This window comes from Aptenodytes forsteri, unplaced genomic scaffold, assembly GCF_000699145.1.
Source record: "Aptenodytes forsteri isolate BGI_AS27 unplaced genomic scaffold, ASM69914v1 Scaffold123, whole genome shotgun sequence".
Taxonomy (NCBI): Eukaryota; Metazoa; Chordata; class Aves; order Sphenisciformes; family Spheniscidae; genus Aptenodytes; species Aptenodytes forsteri.
This window is the reverse complement of record NW_008794408.1, coordinates 2,581,529-2,600,573: the sequence shown is the minus strand read 5'-3', so window position 1 is coordinate 2,600,573 and position 19,045 is coordinate 2,581,529. Positions and strand designations below refer to the sequence as shown.

General features: G+C 39.8%; 1 protein-coding gene across 1 annotated transcript in view; it reads left to right on the top strand.

Moving 5' to 3' along the window:
- Window positions 1–6,281: 6,281 nt before the first annotated feature.
- PCCA (propionyl-CoA carboxylase alpha subunit) overlaps window positions 6,282–19,045 on the top strand; it is a 296,238-nt gene continuing 283,474 nt past the window's right edge. The window contains exons 1-4 of the mRNA XM_019474286.1: window positions 6,282–6,386; window positions 7,141–7,218; window positions 11,335–11,382; window positions 11,478–11,546. Of these exons, the coding sequence (XP_019329831.1) occupies window positions 6,282–6,386; window positions 7,141–7,218; window positions 11,335–11,382; window positions 11,478–11,546 (300 nt within the window). The remainder of the gene's footprint in view (window positions 6,387–7,140; window positions 7,219–11,334; window positions 11,383–11,477; window positions 11,547–19,045) is intronic.

The window sequence follows — 19,045 nt, the reverse complement described above, 5'->3', positions numbered from 1 at the left end:
GGAAGGCGGTGGTCGTCGTGGCGCTGGAAAAGCTGGGTCCTGGGTTCGGTTGCCGAGGGTTCGCAGCATCCAAGACTCGGTTCCTTGGTATATCCCATCCGTGTGTTGGGGTTTTTTTTAGCTTAATTTGCTGCTGCTGGAGGGGGTTATGTGCTACTCCCTGTTTACTTCTGTCCTCTCCCTCTGTTAAACAGGAGCTTAATAAAACACAGGGGTAGAGCGTAATTTGAATAGCATGTTACACGCTGTAAAGAGTGTAGTTCTGTGCTATTTTTACTAGTAAAATCTTAGCTCGTAGGAAACAGCTACTGCTTTGTGAAGCTGTGTTGTCTCTTACCCCTCCTCCCTTTACCCCAGATAGTTATGGATGTTTCAGTTGTCATTTAAACCTTTACTGTGACTTTTTAATTCTTGTTACTTTTCATGAAAATGCAATGAACTCATTGCAGAGCTATGCTAATGTTTTTTGTGTAGACTTTGAACTTCTAGAAAGCCTTATTCCTTAGACTATGGAGTAACTTCACTGAGGCAGTTGCTATGTTTTCTTTATTACTTCTACAGATTGTGTTTAAAAAAAAAGAGGAGATTATTTAGGATAAGAACAAGCAGCATTAGCACATGGTGTTGTGCAACCGTTGAATGACACTACAACTAGTTTGTGTATGGGAAGAGTGGTGCAAAATACCTCTAGTTGCTTACAGTAGGAAGAATTTACATTTTTTTTTCCTGAGAAGGAAAATGTGTGTGGAGGTCTGCAAGTTCCAGTGGAGAATCATAGAATCATTAAGGTTGGAAAAGACCTCTAAGATCATCGAGTCCAACCGTCAACCCAACACCACCATGTCCCTAAGCGCCTCATCTGCATGTCTTTTAAATACCTCCAGGGATGGTGACTCAACCACTTCCCTGGGCAGCCTCTTCCAATGTTTAACCACTGCTTCAGTAAAGAAATTTTTCCTCACGTCCAATCTAAACCTCCCCTGGTGCAACTTGAGGCCAGAGAAGAGAGGAGCGACCTGCAGAAAATGTTTGCTCTGTGTACCCCTGAGGGTGTGGGATAGGTTTCTCTCTAGAAATGTAACCCGTAACAATACTGTAAAGAACTCCTCACATGTCTTTAGGGATCATGTAAAAGAGGTGGTTTATGTGGGCAGGGCATTCTGAGAAGGGTTTAAATAGGGGAAAAAAGGATGTGCTTTACCCAAGTATTTTTCCTTAGGAAATATGCATAGCAAACTTGTTTTGCTGTGAAGGTGTACATGATAGAAGCTTCTTGAAAAGCAAAGAAAAAAAGTTTGGCTGGAGACAATGATTTGGAATTAGCAGAGGGCTTGTGCTGTTTGAAGACTTTATTTTTGGTAGCCATATACATGTGTATGTGTATACAGATGTGGAAGAATTCTGCTCTTCCCACTAAACTAATATTTTTATAGCTACCTAATAGCACTTGTGACTTACGTAACTGGAGTGATTTCTAGCCCTTAATATCTGTGTATGAAAGTCACCTTCAAGACATCAGTATATTGGAAAACATTTATTAAAACAAGTTTGCATGGGAATTGCTTTCATAGATTCTTTTATATTTTGCTAACATAGGCAAATAATATAATTGATGTGTTCAAACTTTAATGTGGTTGGAGCTCTTACATTTTTTGTAAGGGCTAGTGAGTTGTCCTTAACTTCTTTTGCCCCTCTCATGTGGGAATCAGTAAAGGACCTGGGAAAGGACAGTGCAAAAACGCTGAGCTGGGGATTCAGCTGATTGCTGTGTTTCTAATCTTATGCTTAGCCCTTCTATTTAGCTTTTATGAAGAACTGGTTCTGTTTAGAATATAACCAAAATTTCTTTGAGTGCTTTGCACTTCTGGAGCTGGGAGAAAATCTGATATTGAAAGAAGGCTGTAGTTACAGAATGAGGATGAGAGATGGCTTTTGATACTTCAGTCTTGAAAATCTTCTGAGAGAGCTGTCAGACTGTTTAAAATAATGTAGAAGAAAGTGGTAAATAGTATGCATCATGAAATCAAGTGTAAACTGCTGATAGGGATTTTATCAGTGTAGATCAGTTTTCTAACCATTGAACTAGATGTATGGAAAGTTTCACTGCCATCTGTGCCCTCGTAATGGTGCACCCACCATTTTTAAGTCATGGATGTTATCTGTACAGTGGGAGCTCCTTGCTCTCTTCTGTGATGTTATTTTTAGCATGCTGTTATTCCATGGAAATGTTTTTCCCCTTGTTTGAGCACAGAAGCATTAGGCTGATGGGATAGGAAGATTGGTATCATCTGCTGTTGAGGAAGGGAGTTAAAATGGTCACCAATCTGGGGAGATGAATGTAGACCTAAACTTCTGGAGTTCAGTGATTGTTTCTAGTATGTAAACTACAGATTTTAGTAGTGACAAGCACTCTTAAAGTATACCACAGGTAGAGACTTCTGGTTTTCTCCTTGCTCCCAGGAGTAGCTGTTTGGATTCTGTAGGCAAAGCATGCTGTGCCATCTACTGTGGGCAAATCTTTTAGTTCTGGAAGAAAAAGTTAAGAGTTCATTAAAGTTTACATTGAGTAAAAAATGTCAGTCTTGTTCTGAAACACTCTCTGTGTGTGTTAATTTTCTTGTTATTTTGTCTGTCCCAAACTTGCATTGGTGGTTCCTGCATGTTTGTTACAGTGCTGTGATCTATTTCGCAGGTGCTGGCCTTACTGGAGCTGTTTAAGCTGCTGCCGTGAGAAACTGTTCCAACTTTTTGCAGCTGCTAGGTCTTGATCACAGGCTGTTCCTTTCGAGCTCCTGTCTCCCTCCAACTTGTGCCAGTACTGCTGCTTGAATATCTAAGTGGATAAGCTGGACTGAAATCTGGCTGAGAACACATTTTTCCCACTCCTTGTTAGCATCTTCTCAGCTGGATGTATTTCCTGGTCTGGTTCACTGTGTGACTATACAACCTTTTGGGACTGGCACAAGGGAGAAGCTACTTGGGTGTAGCAATGATTTAGTTTTTAAAATAGCCTTAGGTGGATGGGTGTTGCCTTGCTTGTAGTTTGTGTGCTGTGTTGGCAAATATGAAAAACGGATTTTCTCTTCTCCCTCCTAGAATTACTAGTGGTCCTCAAACCTGTTAAGAGTGAAAGAACTATGTATAGCGCAGTGTACCTTACAGAACCTTGTACTACATCTTTGTTTGCAGTTGGCTTCAGGAGGATCTGCTTGCAGTTACAAGTGCTTGGCTGTTCAGCACTCTGAGAGAATACAAAGGAAGGGAAAGTGCTTCATTAGAGGGGGAAAAAAAAAACCCTGGAAGTGTTACATTTGCTTTTCTGTTTACAAGATTTGTATAATCTTGTATTAATAAGCTATGTTTTCAGCCTTATAGATTAAAATTCTTGCAGACACCTGAAGTTCCTGTGCAATCAAAATATGGAAAAAATTACATTTTCTTCATGCTTATAACTACTGAGGAATGCTTAGAGCTAATGGGAAGTACTCTGCAAATATAAAGGGGTTATTCTTGTGGTGTCTTAAACTTGAATCTCTGAAAGTGTAGGGGCGAAAATCTTAGTAGGATTGCTAGTGGAAGACAGAAGGAAGAGGTAGAATTTATGGCTAGTGAAAATAAGTATGCTATTCTAGCTGTTACTATTGGGCATCACTTACTGTATTTTCTAGTAATGCTAAAACATACATTCCTTCCCATATTAGACTTCTTAAAGCAAATGTTGGTATATGATGCTTTTCCTGCCTGAAATCTGAAACTCTGCATCTCCATTTCAACACTGAGACCTTTTTCTTCCCAGAAAGCTTAGTATCAATGAGTTATTTACAAGATGACCAGTATGGCAGGGAAACCCCTTTCCTTGATGAGGGACATAAACCTTTAAAAACACATATGTAAGCTATCTCTAAATAACAAGTTAATTTTCTATTTTGCTGTTGTGTGCTGTCCTTAAACCACCTGAAGAGATTTCCCAGGGCTGCACTGGGTCCCTGGGAGGCAGGTTGTCTGCTAGGCCTCAAAGTGGCAGTGTGTGATGAGTGTCCCATTCCACAACTTACTGTGTAGTTTGAGTTCTATAAAGTTATTTTATAACTGTTACAGCTATTCAGGTTTGAGCTCAGTTTGGCTATTGTGCAATTAATAGATAAAGCAGGATGCTTTTCCAAAATACAGTACTAACACTATCTGGTTTTTGAGGATTCAGTAGAGATGGGGAAACTCCAAGCCAAACTCAGAAGTCCAGAGTTGAACTCTCATAAATGAATAGTCTGTGTTCTTGGGCTTTCAAGAGTCAAAAGCTTTATCAAACTGAAGTAACAAGTCATGACAAAAATAGGTTATACCCGATGACTCTACTGCCCTTTCCTGGTTTTGCAAGATATGAAAAAGTCACTAGGTCAAGCTGAGCTCTCTGGGCTCTGTTCTGAGGAAATTTTTATGTAGGGTATAATACCTAGGGCATGTGTGGCTTTGGGGAAGCAGCCAATTAAGAAGCTAGCTTGAGGGTTAGATTGGCTTGTCTGGGTTGGTGGTTTGAGAGTTCTTTGGAGGTTTTGGTGTAGCTTTTAATAACTTACCTATAACAGGAGCATGGGAGCTCAGGGGTAGGTGACACCTGAGTAGCTGTCCATTTGGAGATGGCAATTTAGCAATGTTCCATTGTGGCCCTAGTCATGCATTATTTACAAAATATCTGTTTATTTTTAAGTACTTATTCAATTGCTCATAGTGACTGGGAGCAGACTGCTAAAGAGACTTTTCTTGAAGTGGATTCTAGATTAAGGAAGCTCTTAAACCTTAGCGTGTATTGGTACAGGTACATACAAAACCCCACAACCCCTTCTTTCCAAAACTGTGAATTAGAATTTCACAGCTGAGTTGAGCAATATGCTTGATTTGTTTTAGGAAATTACCCCACATGTATTCAATTCAGGGCTGAACCTTGTTCTCTGAGTGATTCTAGTGTGTGTGGAGGAGGTAGTTAAGTTTTTAAACATAAATGCATAATTAGGTTGGGCTGTTACAAGACTTTTATGTGAAATCTGTCCAATTCTGTAGTGTAAAAAGAGCTGAGTGTGGTTTAATGCTTTTCCATTTTTTTAATTGCTTGGTAACTTTACTCTTTCTGTATAAAAAGTTTGAACAGGGCTTTTTTTCAAGACAGCACATGGCTAAAATTCTGAAACTTAATGCTAACTAATTTTCCCATCATAGCCTTTCCTTCAGTTTCCATCTGAGGCATAACTTTTCTGGCTTCTCATGCATTCAAAACTAGCTTTGTATAAAAGGTGTTTACAAGAAAGTTCAGAAGCTTTTCCTCCCTTGCCCCCTCCCCCCAGCTAACTGCAAGTATTTAGATTAGCCCCACTGACCCTTAACAAGCACTTTCTTCAATGAATAATACTAACTCGGTGGAGTCTTTTTGTGTCCTGTATGACCTTCTTCAGACTATTTGTGGTCCCACAAGTGCTTCTGTGAATAGTGTTTGATAGGAGAGGGACTCAATCTGCTAAACTGTGTGTACTCTGGAGCAGGAGGGTATACTCTGCTGCTTCTGCTGTAGCTATCCTTGCTCCTCCCTCCGACAGGATCTGGGTCACAATACAGTCACTGAAGGTGTAACAGTCCTGCTGTAGACTTGGGATAATGACCAGCTAGCTGGTAGGTATGGTTGCAGCTGGCAGAATGTGGTCCTTAACTGTATCTTCCCTCTGTAATGCCTGAAACAGCTTGTACTGTCACATCCTCAGATGAAGAATAATATACCCCTGCAAAAAAAGAAACCTCTGGTGGTTTTGATTCTAGCACATCAAATGATTTGCATTTCGGGTTGTTATTCTGGATTTTATTTTTGGAGAGTGAAGTGAAAAAATGAAAGAAGCAAAAAAACCCCACCAAAACAAAAAACTGAGTGGGGGAGAACCCAGTGTGTGAAACAGGGTGGAACAGTTGCTTTCCACTGACTTTTTAGTTCCAGAATAATTAAGAATATCTGAATTGTTCCAGAATAATTAAATTTATCTGGATTACCTGGGACAGTGTATGCTATGTCTGCCACTAGTAATTGGCATCTAAAGGGTTTGTGAAGCTGTAGCAGCTTTCTACTCATGAAGCTCAGTCTGAGCTGGCATGAGGTAGTGTGCTCTAAGGCTTCCTTTAGTTTTGTATTACAGGACTTGCATTGAAATATATTGCTTTTCCTTTATTAAATTATATTATCAGCTGCATTACAAATGTGATGCCTTTCTCAGTCCTGAGCTGGTTTTTGCTTTCTGTGATGCAACATGAAAAGTGTCTTCAAACTACATCAGGCTAGAGGGCTGCACAAGGAGTGTTCTCATTCCAGTTACTGCCAGCCACTAGTATTTCAGAGCCAATATGAGCTTCTAGTAAACTTAAGATAATTGAAAAATTGATAAAATTGTGTTTACTACTGTTGTGGCAGGAGCAGCTGTTGTGAAATGACTTGCTTGAGAAGTATCTGAGTCTCCTTCTTGATGCGCTTGCAAATTTGCAAGTGTATCATCTGTCATGTTCTCTTTGAAACAGCATATGTATGCTTCCTTTCCTGACATACCATGCAAAATTGTTAAACTATAGGAGCTAAGTCTTTTTGTAGAAGTTGGTTCAGAGCAGAAGTCTTGGGGAAAAGGAGAAAAAGGCCTCTTTTCCTCAGACCATTGTCAGGGGTTGTGGTGGGAAAGACTGGGAGCTGAATTGGCACGTGAAGTCTGTTCTACTTTTGCTCTCCGTGCTGGCACAGTCCATTACCTGCTCTGTTCCCAGCAGCTCCCTAGCAGTGAAGGCTTCTCCCCATCCCCAGTGTGTACAGACACATGCATGCATGCTCTTCTGAGAACTTCTTGGTAGGTATTTCTTAGAACAAGAAGGAAAGATGATGTTATAGTAGAGAGTTTATTAAAAATCATTTATACCTAAGCTAATGATCTAGAGCTTCTGAATTGTTTTTGGTTACTGTGGGTGTGTGCTTGGGGGAGGGCAGATCTTTAAGCTTCCATCCACTGGATGGAGGAATGGAAGGATATGGAAGAGTTTTCTCAAGATGTCAGTATATGAACTGTTTTTATCTTACTGGAATACTGTAGCAGGAAGAATACATTTAACTCCCTCTTTCTCCTGTAGTGTGAAATGCTGTGTTCAAGATGGTGCCTTATAACTTCACATAAACTGTATTCGTCTGTGTATGATCCAAACGAAAAGGTAAGTAGTATGGTGCATGTTTTCTCTTTAGCATTTTACTGTACCACTGACATTTGGCTTTTAAAGCTAGCCTCTCCCCTGCGCTGCTGCTAACAATGGTAGTTCTCCTAGTATAACCCCTGTACAGTCATTGGTTTAATAGCATATTTTTCTTCCTTTTTTTAAACCAAAAAGGAAGTTGCTTTTGCAGTATACTTGTCAAGATTGGATGCTACTTCAAGTGCATACCTTAAAAGGTTGGATAAGTGATTGTGAGCTTGGGAAAGTTACATACTGGCCTGAATGTGTTATAATTATGAAACAACTATTAATGTTTTACATGGTCTGGGAGGTATAGGCTTGTTAAAACATCTGGGAGCTAGACTAGCCAAAAACTCTTCATAGAAACAAGAGTATGCAATAGTGGCAGCAGCTGGATGATCTGACATGGAAGTAAGAACTATAGAGGTTGGGTAAAGATGGGTCTTTAAGGCCTGCAGAGGATAATAAATCCTTATCTTGGGACTTGTGCAGTAGCAATCTCAATTTACAGTTACTAGCCAAGGAAAACTTTTCTTGTGGGAGATTGTCTTGGCATGGCCTCTAAAGTAATGCACTTAGAAAAACAGTGTGGCTGAAGGTACGCTAGTATTGAAGGGCAAGAATGCTGACAATTCAGGACTGATAGGCTTGCCCTTATATACCAGTGTAGAAGCAATTAACCATTAGCAAAATAGTATTCGAGAGCAGGGAAAACCAGTATGTACCTAGAACTGTGGCTTAAAGAAGTCTTCTGATGAAATCTGTATTCTTAAGGTCCTTGCTTAATCAAGGTCCCCTTCCTTTTCTGAAAGGCATAGTTATGTTTAGACAATGTAATTGAGTATTTCGTTTCTCTTAACTAGGAGCTATGTCATTCCAACCAGTGGCTACTACAGATAGTTTAAGCTCTTTTCTACTTTTTCCCTTCACTGTCCCTTCCACTGTCTTTGTAATGACAGGACTTTCATATTAGACCTTTTTAAGCTAATTAGTGGAAATGACACAAAAAAAGAAATGCTGCATGTTACTTCAGAGCAGCATGTGGGGTTTTCTATGTGCTGGACTTGAGACTTGACTTTAACAGCAGGAGCAAGAGTCCAGTCTCTTCCTGTTAGTGTCCTCATTGCAGAATTAGAAAATTAAAATGAATGTCAAATATTCTTAACATCTTGATACTGAGGGTCTTGTCTTGCACTGTGACCATACTTGATTAATAACACAACTCTTATATACCAAGAACTAAGCTGATGAAGTATTGGAGTTGTTAAACTTTTCAATGCCAAGTATTTGGGGGCTTTTTTATTCCCCCTCAAGTCTGTATGCCTAAAAAGCTTCAGGTACCTAGAATGCTGAAACTTAGATTCAGGAACAATTTGTGTGAGCATGTTGGAAACCTTTGAGGTTTTTTCACTGGGTTTTAGACCAGGTCCCCAGCTAAAAAAAGCTCTCTAAACAAATTGCTAGCTCCTGTGGTGTTCTTACAGTGTTTGTGCCTCTGATAATTGATCTTGCTTAAGGATGTTTAAGATCAGTCTTTTGAGTGGGGCGTGGGTGTGCCTGTGTACTAGGCAGTGGTATGCATTCCTCAGCAGGTCTGGCAGAATTTACTGTATAAGCTTGCTGCAGCTCTTACCTGGAGGGTTTTATCACTTAATTTCTGTATGTTGTTATCACATGGTAGTATTTTGAAACTGATCATGTGATGCCAGCTCAGCCCTGGGTTTGAAGAAGTAAATTTGGTCAAGGGCACCTTGGGTATGTCTGTTTGGAGTAGGGGAGCAAACAATATATACCCTAGTCTGTCAATAGCAATTCCTGTTGGGGTTTTGCAGTCTTCCTTCCTCTCCTCTTACACCTGTCTTCCCCCTCCCCAAATTAACTAATGACTGTGGGGTTAACAAACAGTTTCATTGTTGCAGTGGCAATACTTCCTCTGCCCCCAGTCTATCTGAAAAACAGCTGTTTGGTGTAGGGGAGGGAGAAAAGCTATTGAATGTCTTAGGGTGTAGTTTGGTAAACCTAATTTGGTATAACTGCAGGCTGCCCCTGAAGGGGAGAGTCCTGCTGGTTCCCTGTCCCGTTTTTTGATTTGGAGTGTGGGAGGCAGAGTAGGACTGTCTGATTAGCGTGTTGAACTGATGTTTCCTGAAGCTGCATCCCTGCTAGGTGTGATGCATGGAAAGAAGTGGGGGTAAGCATGTAAAGCAGGGTTTTCCCTTTCAGTGGCAGCCTGTGTTTACAACCAAGCAGGTGCAGTATCAAAGTGCACCTGTATATTTAGAAGCAAGGCCAGTGACAGCAATAACCCTTACTCCTAGCAATGAGATTTTTAGGCTGAGCAGCTCTGCTCCTCCAGCACTCTTTCTTAATGGGAAGTTTTTGTCTAGGGTGTAAGGCTTATTGACTTCTGACAACTTATCCCCTTCTTACAGGCATGATAGTAGTATTGAAGGTATATTTACAGCATTAAGTGCATTCCAGTGTGAAAGGTGACAGTGAATTTCAGGGGTGTACTAAATTTGATTTGCTGTTCTGTTGCACTTTGGTTGCTACTTAGTATTGAGTATCATAGAATCATTAAGGTTGGAAAAGACCTCTAAGATCATCGAGTCCAACTGTCAACCCAACACCACCATGTCCGCTAAACCATCCCTAAGTGGAGCAGCTCTGCTCCTCCAGCACTCTTTCTTAATGGGAAGTTTTTGTCTAGGGTGTAAGGCTTATTGACTTCTGACAGCTTATCCCCTTCTTACAGGCATGATAGTAGTATTGAAGGTATATTTACAGCATTAAGTGCATTCCAGTGTGAAAGGTGACAGTGAATTTCAGGGGTGTACTAAATTTGATTTGCTGTTCTGTTGCACTTTGGTTGCTACTTAGTATTGAGTATCATAGAATCATTAAGGTTGGAAAAGACCTCTAAGATCATCGAGTCCAACTGTCAACCCAACACCACCATGTCCGCTAAACCATGTCCCTAAGCGCCTCATCTACATGTCTTTTAAATACCTCCAGGGATGGTGACTCAACCACTTCCCTGGGCAGCCTCTTCCAATGTTGAACTACTGTTTCAGTAAATAAATTTTTCCTCATGTCCAATCTAAACCTCCCCTGGTGCAACTTGAGGCCATTGAGTGTCATGGTGGCAAGGCAGGATTTTGCCAGGTTCATCACATGAGGCTCAGCTACAAAGAGAAGCCAGGCTGGTACAACTCAGCAAGCATGCCTGTACCTGGAGTGGAAGTGTTGGTCTCTTACCCTTCGTGCCCTAGACAGAGAGGAACCTCTCCTCCTTATGATTGGAATGCCTTTTAAAGATCTCCTATGACAGATGAGTATTGTATTCCAGGTCATCTGTGCTGGTTAGAGGCACTGACCACAGGTACCTGCTAGCATTCTCCAAGTAGAGGTAAAATCAGCTAGGTTTAAGTCTTATACAGGCACTTTGGGAGCTTTCACAGGGGTACTGCAGTGGGAGAAGAACAGTGATGGTAACTTCCAACAGGAGGATGGTCATTGGCATGGGCGTTTGCTCTGTGTCTAGCAGAATGTAGGTGTAAACTTTTAAAACGTGATCTGTAGAGTACTGCCATAATGTGGGGTCCTTCCCTTTGCATAGTTTTAAAAAAAGCAGAGACCTGGGAAGTATGGTAAGCATGCCTCCTTTGAATATCTTCTGTGCATTAAAAAACATGCAACTTAGGCACTTCTAGGGTAGAGGTTGTTGGTGTGTATTTGGCAGTGCTTATGAATGTCTCTTCCCTGGACTTGATTGTCTCCTAGAGCCTCTGTAGAGTTCTAGTTTCTGCACAGTGTCATAAGGAGATCCAGGGAATGCTGGTGTGAATAGTCAATACCTTTCTCTTCTGAATCTGTGTATGTGCTAGGTAGATCTAGTATAGCATACCTTTTATGCTATATCGTCATTGTTAAATCAGCAGAACCCTTTTAAAAGTAGGTGATCTCAGAGTTACAAGCTCATGGATAAACCAGGGTTTTAGTGGAAGTGGAGGAGAAAAGAATGTGTGTTTCTGGAGGGAGAAAAACTTGTGTTTTGTTCATCTCTCAAGATCCTTATCTATCTTTTCCCTTCAGACTTTTGAAAAACTCCTTATTGCCAACAGAGGAGAGATTGCATGCCGAGTAAGTATGTAATCTTTTAATTTTTTTCTTTTTGTAGTTAATTCTTAAACTGTTGGTATTTTAAATATTGATAATTGTCACTTCTTATATGCTAGGTCATAAAAACGTGTAAGAAGATGGGGATTAAAACAGTTGCCATACACAGTGATGTCGATGCCAATGCTGTAAGTACTACTTGAATTCAAATGGTAGATGGAATTCTTAGTAATGCAACAAGACTTGCAACTGTTATACAGGCTTGTTGCTTACCATGGTGGGCATGGTAATTGCCAAGCTGGCAATTCTGAAGTATCTTTGTATATGTCCTTTTCCTCCATGTGCTTGAAAGGAGGGAGATACCAAGAGGGGGGAGGATTGGACAAGTATTTAGTGTGTTTTTTGTGTGAACTCTGTGTTTTGCTTGTGTAAGTGTTACCTTGCTTTTTCCCTGGATTAAGCTAGATGGTAACACCTGGTAGATACACGCACCAAGTGTACGAGTGGCAGCAAAACCTAAATTTTGTTTTGCTAATGTACACAAAAAAGGCAATGAAAAGTGAATCTTAGGAGATGATATAGAATTTGGTATAAATTGTTCCTGTGACTGGTAAATCCATCTCATTGCTTCCCGCTTCCCAGAGGAATGCCCTCTCCTACCAGGTGTGCTGAACATGCCTACTGGAGCTGTTCCATTTGATGAGGATATTGAGGTGCCTTGAATATTCAGCAGCATGGCAGAAAAATTGTAAAATGGCTATCTAGACAAGTAAGGTACTTGTCTATCTACTTGCCCATTTTCAGGTCTTGTAGTCTCATCTATATTTTAGAAATATTTTAAGTCACTTGTAGCAAGAATAGGAAGGTAATTTCCTTTGTGGTAGAACAGCAAGTGTAGTCATACTTACATATCCTTGTTGACTAGAGAGAACATCATATTATTCCTTGCCTGCAAGAACTGCTACAGGAGAAAGGACTGGGGGTGCCCCCATGTCCCAGGATAGATTGTTGAAATCTGGAAGGGAGTTAAACCCCTGTGTTATGATTTAATAGAAGAGGTCCCTCAGACAAGCTATCAGGAAAAAAAAAGTGTATTTTATGCAGGACAGGACTTGTGAATATAGGTGGTGGGTTGCTCAACATTGAAAAAACTGAAGCATGGTTGATGGAATCTGTGAAAGTAGTTAGAACTTAGGTGTTTTCCGAGTTAAGTGAAAGGTGAGAACCGCTGGGAGTCTTGGACTTTGACAGCACTTTTGTCTGAGTCCTTTTGGGGTTCTAGTCTTACATGACCAGCTCAGTTCATATAAATAGGCTGTAGGTAGAGCAAGGGACTGAAACTTGATTTTCTGAGACAGAACAAATGCCCTACTGCTGGATTTCTATGCCAAGTAATTCTTTCTGAGGTGAATGAAGAGTATACTTGGTCTGGATTTTAACTGGTAGCCATAACTGGGAGAGTATAGTAGCTTGTGGATGCTTATTGGACTGTAAAATGAATTCTTAATGGATGGGTATCAGACATCATAAAAAATTCTTATTCTTTTGGAAGCCAAGGGTTAAGTGGATGTGCATACAAACTACTGTGTATGATCTATGATCCCTCTGGTGAAACTGAAGCATGCTGATGGGTACTTGTATTCTCTCCTATGTATATGGTATCTGCTGTTAGGATAAATGGATTTGCTGTTTAGCAGCACTGCACAGCCTTGTTTGCTGGCATGAATTCATTCTGAAAATAGACTAAAAAAGCTGTTTAAAAAGAGGAAATGTTCTTCTGCCAGTCTGTAGTGGACTCAAGAAAATGAATTGGTCTTCTCTCCAGTGTGCCTGGATGGCTTTGTTTATTGTAGGGACTCTGCTATGAGCTGGAGAATATGAAAAAATCTGAAAGCAGTAAGTAAAAACCAAGATTGAAAACATAATGAGGGAATAAGAATGACAGGAAAAAGTACAACTCATGACCTTAGGAAAGGGAGTACAAATAGTGCGTTACAAAGAGGAAACAAAATATAATAGCTACTCTGCTTCAATCTACAGTGCTGTCTTAGCTTTAAAATACAAATAGGGTCTTTAATTTGTAATAGTTCATAAGAGAAAGGAAATCCAAGCTAGTGTGTCAGAAATGGATTAATATACTTAGAAGAGTTCATAAAGATAACATTAAGTGTGTTAAATGAGACACTGACATTTTGAGTTCATGGACTAGAGATGAGCCTCTAACAAATGCTGTAAGGGTGAAATAGTGTCTGCTTAGCTCTTTGGATCCTTACTTAAAGACCAGTCAAACATATCTGTACAAGGTTAAACATTAGCTGTGTGTATTGAAGAAGCTCCAAGTATGTAAAGGAAAATGAGAGAAAGGCTACTTGAAACACTGTTCTGTGTGCTTAACATAGGGTAGTGGTATAAGTCTAAGCAACATACGTATAATTAGACCAAAAAACTAGCTTATGTCTACCATAAATCCTTTAATTGCTACCTTGGGTCCTTGCACTGGGAAATAGTTTAACTAATGTAATCTGTGACTTGGATACCTCTGGTTGTTCATTGTTTGTAGAAATGACCTGGCCATCGCAGTGATGTGTGTGACTGGCAGTTTGGACAATCTCGATAGGCAAGTCCAGAGGCCAAATTCTTTGACTGTTAGTTACCGTAAAGTAACAAACCGTATTTGCCCCATGTTGTTCACTTGTGTTCAGGTTCCATTAACAGCTATCTTCTTGGTTATACCAGTGGTAGCAAAATCTCAAACACTCTGAAATCAAACTTGGGAGCTGATGCAACCTGCCGATGAACCTCTGTCATGTAGCTAGGAGAAACCTGTTTGCTTAGTGGTGGGATGCTATAAAAAAGTTGTGAATATCCTTTTGATTTTGTGCTTGACAGAATCAAGGAGTGAGGAGTCCCTCACTCCTTCAAGACTTGTATTACAAAGGCAATGAATGTCATAGGTGGCTACCCTGATTATGATAGTCATTGAACCAAAGGCAGAAATAAATGTAAAAGTATGCAGTTGAACTAGTTGCCCATCCCAAAGCTGTTTGTATTTGCTAAAAATAGTGGGACCTGGCTTTAAGTGACTAGAGTAGGTAGGGATGCTTCACAAAAATATTTTTGATTAAAGTGTTTAGAAATAGCATTAATTGGAGTAGGTAAATTTTCTGTTTAGAACTTAGAGTAACCTTTGAGATGTAGTAATAGCCCCTTATTTATTACATGTCATCTGTGTAGCTACTTGCTGAAATATGGGTAATCTGATACACTTAATACTAATTAATTTTTACAAATAACTGAAAGGAAGGCAAACCAGGCAGTCTGTTACATCTCTCTGGCTTTCCTTTCTGTCATGCTGGTTGAAAACAGAACTGAAATTGAAGTGAAGCAGGGTTCCTTGGGTGTACTCACTAAATATTTAAAGGGGAACAAAACCCAATCACAAGGTATTGAGCAATTCAGGCTCTTCAGTGATAGCTTCTAGTTTATTCCCCATCCAGTGTTGTATGCATAAATGACCCAAGCAGTCGTTTTTCACTGGTGCTTGGATAGGAGTGGTATACATAGTCAAAGACCAATGATTTTAAGATTAAAGATACTGTAAGACTCACTAGTGAATGATCTTATCCTGTAACTTTATTTTGGAAAAATATTTTTTGTTAAATATTCAACTTTTCTTTTTTTAATGTTAAAATTCTCTGAAATCCTTGCGGAGTTTACACTGCTGAATGAAGGTGGTGGGAATAGCTGAAATACATAGACTTTCAATTAGACTACTTTTTCTTGTTCTTCAGACTTGGTTTCTGTGGAACACCATGGCAGATGTCTTGAGTATGCTGTTAGAGCAATATTCATTTTGACATACCTCTCTAATATATAAAATTAGCAACTAGATTGTAACGGTACAAAGAAATTTTCATTTCAAGAAATTAAAACTGCTGTTATGAGCAGGAAGCAGCAGAAAGGACTGTTATAAATCGGGAATGTAGCAAAAATTGAACAGCCTGCTGAGAGCCAAATAAAGCTTACCCGAAGAAGGAGAATACAAAGAACAAAATACTGTTTTGTGCTTTTAATTTGAAAAATGGCCAAAGATCTGAAGGATTTCTATAGGTTAGAACTACTAAGGTGATAGGGAGGGAGCGTTAACAAAGCTTAAAAGGAGGTGAGTGACTTCAGAGTGCTTGTGTATTAATGCAAAGTTACAGGTAGCTGGAAATGGTTTTAAATGGTATTGGATTACATTTGCCTTTGTGGAGGTGGGAGGGGGTGTGAATTGTGGAAAAAGATTATGTCCAAAGTTATTTATGGTGTGGAAGATAAGTTGCTGCTTTAACAACTGTCCTGAAATAAAATCATTGTGGTGGTAGGGGAAAACAGCCTGTCAAAATGGCTACTGAGACCCCCACAGAGCATACAGTTGCTTATGTGGTACTGAGTATGTTGAGAAAAGTATATTGAGAAAAGTAGGTCATAATGGATGCTTTTTAGAGTCTTGAAAATCCTGGCTAATACTTTTTATTACATCTGTTATTTTGGGGAAAGTAGAGGAAAGAAATGGCATACTGTTCAAAATGCTGATTTTTTTTTCTCTTAACTTCAGAGTTTGGCTTGCAAAGCGCTAATTCTTTACACTTGGATAGATAAAGTGGGGAAGGACCCCATAGAATTCCGAGTAGAATTTGGAAATTTTAATTAAAACATCTGGTGGAGTTATTTTTGGGATGAGAAAACAAGCAAAGAAGTTTCGGGTGAACAAGAGTAATCGTATGTACTTTTCCTCCCTGAACTGATTGGAATGGAGGGTTAAGATGAAAGAGCCTCCTCAACCATAAATGTAACACTGATGGTGCAAACATTGTCAAGGAAAGCTAGAGAACTATTGTAATGCCTAATGTAATCAGCTAAAAGTATGATAAATGAAGAACAAGCTTTCACTAATTGGATCTGAACAAAAGAAGGTATAGCATAAAGCAGTGAATGAGATATAATTTTATTTGGCATTTTTTAACACAGCAGGGATTCTATAGCCATACGAAGCAATGAACTATAAATGATTGGAAAAATCCCATGGGAAAGTGATGTAAACTGCTAAAACTTTACGGAGTAGTGGACAGTTAGTTATACTTCTTTAACAGTTTTTTTTCTATCAGTCACTTAAGACTTCAGGTGTTATTGTATTAAATTGCCTTAAGCATAGACATCTCCAAATGTTCTTAACTTTTGCAGATCATCTTATTCTGCCAGATAATATAAAACCAAAAATGATGCAAATGCTTTATTGATGTAAAAGTAATTGTACAGAATTCAGCTGTTCTCAAGAAACCATAGTTGTCTCAGTGACAAAACAGAAAAAAATCAAATGACTTAGAAATGGAAGATCTATATTCCTTTCCTAACTTTTTTTTAACCTTGGAGTCTGAGGCAGTGTTTGAGAAGGAAGTTGGGGGAAAATGTGGTTTAGGCAAACTGCAAAGCTGATTAAGCTTGTAAGCTTCTATACCAAGTCTGTATTGAGCTGAATGAATTTGAGTGAAGAAGTTGAGCTTTTGACTGAAACAATAAAAACTTTGAATTTTGCTGAAGACTTCCCTGTAGCTTAATGGGATGCTGTCAGGTTCTTTTGTTCTTAAGAAATCTAGTTGGCAAAAATAAATGCCAAATTCCCCCACAATATTTATGTTTTAATTTAAATATTGAAAAATGGAAGCTTATCCAGAACTGAGGCGTTTTCTTTACTTGTAACTAACTTACAAATACGGAAGTCTTAAAAATTTGTCCAAACTCTCATTTACTAATTTTTTTGCTGTTTACTTTAAATATGCAAAGCTTTCTTCCATAATCTGCTGCAAAACTAGAAATTCAGCCATTTTGACAGCTCATTGCCTCCCAGTGGCACTTCAGGAGTTTGTGCTCAGATAACCTGAGGAGAGATCTAGTTCAAGTACCAATATGAAAAGGAAACTCTATTTTAATGCCTTGTTTAAATACATGATATCCAGACTGTTGTTTAGAGTCTATAGAATGGATTCTTTGCCTCCATGTACTGTCTAGAGAAATTCACTCTTTGTGAATGGTGTTGCCAAGGGGTGCAGAATAGGAATGTGCCAGATCATGCCAAGGAAACATTAGGGTCAGGTTTGCAGTTGGTGTTCTGCTCTTCCTTCCATGCATTTACCTTTTGTTTCAAAACCAAGTCAGCATGTTGCTTGTTTCTTCACAAGAGATGGTGGAGGTGATGTTACTATCCTGTCCCCTTACCCTCTCAAGTGAACTACTGAACAGATACGTAAAGCATGAGAGATGTAAGTGGTGGTCATCCTGTGAAGACTCAAATACCTCTGTGGAAGGAGTGTGCTTTTGTTCAAAATTGTATCTTGCTTGCCAAGCGTAGTCTGCTTTTTCTTTTTAAAACTGTATCATTGCTTCTAAGCTGAGTGGATTGGTGGAGGGTGCTATTGATGAGGAAATAACCAAATTTTCACTAGCTGTGAGGAGCAATGCAAGCTTGATCTGCAACTTTGAAAGTTGGGGAGCTCATCAGAGCTCTTAGAGTCCTAAAGTTTCAGCCTGTTCTCCAAAGACTGGCTGTGCATTTTATTCAGTGATAGGGTGATGTCAAATGCATATATGACCTTTGGAACGGGGACAAATGCTCAGATTCCTTTTCTGTAGTTTGATGGCTAAGCAGAAGTGTCGCTTGTGTTGGATTCTGGTTGAAGCTGTGACATTGAGTAGGAGAGGAAGGGCGCAGAGTAGAATGCTTTAAGCATCATGCTGCAGGACCTTTTGGGAACACTTCCTTGGAGGTGGGAAGTACGTGTTGGAAAGAGGGAGTTGAACCCAGATCTTTTGACCTTTGTGGGGAGGGTTATTTAATTACCAAGCTGATTTATTTGAAGGATCAATGCATGGATTAAAATTCATTTATTGGCATAAGGCTCATTTGGGGGAGGTGGTTGTTGTCGGAAGGTGTACTGGATTGTCCTTGGGATGGGAAAATGTGGAAGCCCAGTCAGAAGTTAGCTGTTACTTAAATGTGCAGGCGCTCAGCGCTGTGGAGAGTGAAGCAGTGGTTCTGTGGGTGCTGATGACTGTCTACATCAGTAGGTGTGTACAGTAACAGGAATGGATCTGTAGAGTGAAATGGTTCATGCTGAAGACATGGTGTCTTTGCTGCCTGCCTTCTAGCATCTCTGACTGGTTCTCGTCTGGGGCTGTGGACTCTGTGCCTGCTAGTGGTGGTTTGATGTGCTTGCTGGACTGCATTTTTTGGTTGGGTTTTGCCTGGAAGATAGCCAGTTCATGTGCTTTGAGACAGCTGTGTGTTGGAGGCAAATGTGTTGTAAGTGGGGATGACAGAGATTAACTTAAAAATGCGCTCCTGATTTGAACTTAAATGCTAATGTACACTTGCCTGAAGCAGCTCTAATTGCTTGCATGGTACTGCCCTTCTAGGCCCTTTCTTGCTCTAGTGCTTTTCTGACCTTGTGCTGAGCTGTTTCAGTGCTCTGAACGCACCAGACACCTTATTTGTCAAGTTAGTTAACATTTCTTCTACTGATTTGGTATGCTAAAATATTTCAGTGGAATGTCTGACAGATGCCGGAGCCATGTATGGAAGCAAGATGAGTTGGGAGTAGGTCAGCCATCAGTTAAACTGACTTTTGTTGCCTTGCTGGCCACAGGG